The following is a 5,000-nucleotide window of genomic DNA, read 5'->3' on the forward strand; positions in this document are numbered from 1 at the left end:
TAAGTAAAAGTCCTAAGTACTAACTTTTAAATGTACTTTTCAGTACAAAAGTACAAGTAGGCCTACTCACGCAATGGCTGTATTTTTCCATGTCTACCTACTTGATCCAATAGGAAAAAGTGTCTGCAACGGTTTTCGGTTCTATTTGAACATGACTATGGAGTCCTGTTAATGTTTTTAAAAGTATATTTTCTGTCTGGGTGTCAATTTGGAAGAGGGGCTTGGTCCCGCCTCCCTGCCCGCAGCTGAGGCTACTGAAATATCCACGAAACACAACAGGAAAACCTAGGATAAATGTAACTAGTAACAAAGTCTTCTCCTAGAAATGTAAGGAGTAGAAAGTACAAGTAATTGTCAAAAAATGTAATTGAGTAAAAGTAAAAGTCTGCATTTTTATTTTTACTCAAGTAAGTACAAATTCCAGAAAAAACTACTTAAGTACAGTAACGAAGTAAAAATACTTAGTTACGTTCCACCTCTGCAGCCAACCAATGTATTGTCAGTTACTTTCTACTCTCATTCCCCACCCAAACGTCTACACTAGCAGATAGTATTCATTATACTGTAACGACCTCAAGCTGTGTCACTGCTGTGCTGTGCCGTGCTGTGCTGTGCTGTGCTGTGCTGTGCTGTGCTGTGCTGTGCTGTGCTGTGCTGTGCTGTGCTGTGCTGTGCTGTGCTGTGCTGTGCCGTGCCGTGCAATGAGCAGCACACCCTGTGTGGTGTTATAAAGGAGTCCCATATGACAGATCTGCTGCCTTGCCTGCATGGGGATTCCATTTGATGATGCACCAGGGGCGGAGCTATAGGTGGGGGTAAGCAGGGCATTTGCCCCTGGGCCCAGGGCCCTCCTGTATTGGTGGTGGGGGCCCTAGTGTGATCATGGCAAATCGTATGGAGGGCCCTATAAGTGTCTTGCCCTGGGGCCCTACGTGCAATTGTTCCTCCAGTGATGGTGCTGTTCCACATGCTGCTGCTTCTGCTGCTGGCCCAGGGTTGCCAGATGAGAGTTATGATTTCCAGCCCAAAAAACTGCATAAAACCCGTCTGGAAGCACTGAATCCCGCCCAATATGCACTAAAGTCTATTGATTTCTATGGCCATAAATGTGCAGGAAAAACCTGCCATTTTTACCTGCGGACGACCGTCCCAAACAGCCCAATTGGGCGGGGAAACAGCCCAATCTGGCAACACTGGCTGCTGCTGCTTCTCTGTTTTCAGTGCAAGAACTGCCGTAATGGTCAATAATGCAGACGAGCCATTTGGCTTGTAAAAAAAGCTAATGAGCACTTAGTGCTATGGTACGTTATATGGACCCCCCTTAATAGCAGGCAATTAGCGAGGTGGAGCTTATAGGGTGAACGTGCTCAGGATCTGATGGGTGTTTTTTTGTGTTTTCCTCCCCTAAAGCTATCTCTGACTCTCTTTTTTTCTTCTAATGTTCTTTGTTTTTTCCCTCTCTTTTTCTGTTTTGCAGGAGCGCTTTCAAGTGAAGAATCCCCCGCACACATACATCCAGAAGGTCAAGAGCTATCTGGATCCGGCTGTCACCAGGAAGGTAAAGGCACTAAGCGCTTCCTCATTGTTGCAGCGTCCCATGGGCTCTTCCTTCTGTTGGAAACGTATGCATGCATGTGCTGCACATCACACACACATAAGTGTGCACGCACGCACACACATAACACAACACAACACAACACAACACAACACACACATGCAAACGCACACACACACACACACACACACACACACACACACACACACACACACACACACACACACACACACACACACACACACACACTTACACTTCTCACACGCATCTCACACATCAGACACCACACATGCTGTCAGGGGCAGCAGGGCAGGATATCCCCTCTGCAGGGACAAAAAGAAAAATCCCCCCGGCAGCAACCCCCATGTTTGACAAACCCCCCACATCCACACACACACACACACACACACACACACACACACACGCAGGGAGACACACACACACACACACACACACACACACACACACACACACACACACACACACACACACACACACACACACACACACACACACACACACACACACACACACACACACACACACACACACAACCCTGCCTGGAGCTGGTGCTGGTGCTGGAGCAGGGCCCAGCCAGTTCAGCACACATGAAAGACGCGACATACCATGTGATGGTGCTATCAGCAGGCCTCCAGCATGAAGGTCAGACCCCGTCTCAATGATGGGCTTGGGGGTATAAGAGTGCGGGATGGGGGATGGGGGGTTAACACTCATGTCCGCTGACAGCTTTGGCTGGGCCCAGGACAAAGTCACTTAACCCAATACATACAATCAGGGCTCAAAATTACTGTAACACCAGCCAACTGGCCAAATGCTGGTGAAATTTATGTTGTTTGGCTGGTAAAAATACCAACTCACTAGCCACTTTGACCCATTAGTGAGTGTGTGCTTGGCTAGTAAGATTAACATCTACAAACCATTTTGACTGGTGGTGACGAAAAAGTGAATTTGGAGCTCTGCATACAATGTAATGAGAACCCAATTCTAGGCCCCCCTCTTTCTGTGCCTGGGGCAGCTGATTCCTTAGCCCCCCACTGTCAGCTTCCCTGGGGACACTAACCTGGGGAGGGACCCACTAGTTTGACGCCCTCTCGGTACTTATGTTGTACGTCACATGGTAATCAAACATTTCAAACAAGCGATTTAAGGTTAGGGTTAAGGTTAGGGTTAGGGTTAGGCAGTGGCGTTTTTAGCCCAAAATTACCACAGGGGCCTGACAGGGGCCCACATGTTTTGAGGGGGGCCCATGTACCTTATATTCATGACGTTTTGCCAAAATATCGGCCTTTTCCTAAACCCAGTAACCCAGTAAACCTGCAAAAACACATGCTTCAGCATCTGAAGCACATACTAAGTATGTAATTAATTGAATTAAAAGCTGCTTCATTTTGTATTATCACCCATTCATTCAGCTCTAACATACAAACTTCTTCATTTACAAAAATGTTGAATTTCATGAGCCTAAAGCTACATCATGCAGCTCCTGGCACTACGGTCAATGATAGCATTTGGCACAGTATTTGGCATCAATGGGTTAACCAACTTACCAATTTCATATTTAATCTAACTGTTAAATCACAATGAGCTGCATGCCTTGTTTGAAATGTGCTATACCAGTTATTATTATTATTATGGAAAAAATATAATGGCAAGAACATACAAACTAGGGATGGGCGGTTTTGAAAAAAAAATGTGTATCAGTTTTCTTGATGACAATTGGATCTACACATTTTTTTTAAATATATATAAGTGGCGACTTTCCCCCAAACCTTTCTAACGAAAAGACTGAAATTAAATTTAAAAATGAGATAAAATCATGAATTTAAATTAATATCCATTTCTATTTTATCACTTTTTCATTTCAATAATATTTTTATAATTAACAGTTTATATTTCCCTATCCAACAAAGTCTCAAATAAGAGAAAATGCAGCATTGCATAAAATAGCCTAAAATCTCCACCACGGGGCATTCAGTCCCAGTAGTAGATCTTTCAAGGAAGAAGGGTTAAATGATTATAAGCAGCTGCTAATTTCTCTGGCAGCTGTTTTGGGCTTTTTTCTAAGCCAGCCCAAAACAGCTTATTTCTCTTACACCTGGCAACACTAGTTGCTTATTTCACGTTCTACAACTGGCAACACTGGTTCCTAGGTCCGGCGTCCTGTTGCTTGCACTTGACTAGTAGCGACAGAACAGTGGGAACAGAAACGAAACAGACTGAAGACACGGAAAACAAACGGATTTACTGACATTGTGTGAATATTTCCTTTGAATTAAAGGCCAAATCCAACATAGAAGGTATTTTGTCCGGTGGTTTGTGTCATATGGCGATGCATTTCGCTCCTATTTTGCTCCCAAATCATTTCAAACAGCAATTTAGCAATGTTGTCTGTCCATTGCATTTGTAAGCTAGGCTACGTTAGCCTATGACAAAACTCATAAAGCAGCCTTAATAGCAGTGCTGCAGCACACACAGTTGGGATGGCAATTAAATACCGTTATGAATCTGAGCACTGTTAATAATTAATAAAATAGCACCACATAGAATTGCCTTTTAACTCAGCAACATACAATAGCCTAAGTGCCCAAACCGAATGCATGCCACCATTCCGTTTAAAACCGGCTTATTCCTCACCTACAGACACTTAAAGAAATGAATTGTTTCCTCACTTCAGCATGTTATCCAACTCCATTTAAGTCCAGCGATAATAGCTCCAAAAATGAAGAAGTTCTAGCTCACAAGTCTGCAGGTGGAACATCTCGCGAATCGGGTGGAGTGCGTGCAGGGGCAGTGGCAGTACCTCATCCGAGCCTGGGGGCAAAGTATTGACGAAGGCCCCCCTACTCAACATGTGTAATGTCACTAGGACCCAATTCTGTACCCCCTCTGTGCCTGTGCCTGGGACAACTGACCCTCCTAGTCCCTTCCTGTGTGTGTTGCACTTGGAATCCGTCAATGCACGTTGCAAACCCGTTAGACATTATTTTTTATTTTTTGTATGATTGGCTGGCACAGGGGCCCTAGGGGGGGCCTGGACCAATCCTACAGGGGCCCTGGCCCACCCTGGCCCCTGTCTAAAAACGCCCATGGTGTTAGGGTTAAGGTTAGGGTTAGGATAAGGGTTAGGTTTAGGTTTAGGGTTAGGGTTAGGTTTAGGGTTAAGGTTAGGGTTAGGTTTAGGGTTAGGGTCGTATGACGTAAGCGGTAAGTACCGAAAGGGCGTCAAATTAGTGAGTCCCAACCTGGGGACATCCCCCATTGCTGGATGCCAGGAAGGAGCCTTGACTGACTGATCTAAAGGGGGTAAACAGTTCACGGAGACAATCGAATGAACCGAGAAGACCCTGTGTTGAACTCCAGTCACCCTACCCTACCCTCCTGCCATCCACAGACAGGAGGAGTTGGCTTAGGATGATTCAATTAC

General features: G+C 45.1%; 1 protein-coding gene across 3 annotated transcripts in view; it reads left to right on the forward strand.

The window, feature by feature from the left end:
• The window catches only part of fmnl2a (formin-like 2a), a 118,947-nt gene that overhangs the window by 33,829 nt on the left and 80,118 nt on the right, over positions 1-5,000 (forward strand). For all 3 annotated transcript variants that reach the window (XM_063213554.1, XM_063213555.1, XM_063213556.1), the window contains exon 3: positions 1,478-1,558. In XM_063213554.1, the coding sequence (XP_063069624.1) occupies positions 1,478-1,558 (81 nt within the window). The remainder of the gene's footprint in view (positions 1-1,477; positions 1,559-5,000) is intronic.

This window comes from Engraulis encrasicolus, chromosome 13 (genome assembly GCF_034702125.1).
Source record: "Engraulis encrasicolus isolate BLACKSEA-1 chromosome 13, IST_EnEncr_1.0, whole genome shotgun sequence".
In the NCBI taxonomy this organism is placed as follows: Eukaryota; Metazoa; Chordata; class Actinopteri; order Clupeiformes; family Engraulidae; genus Engraulis; species Engraulis encrasicolus.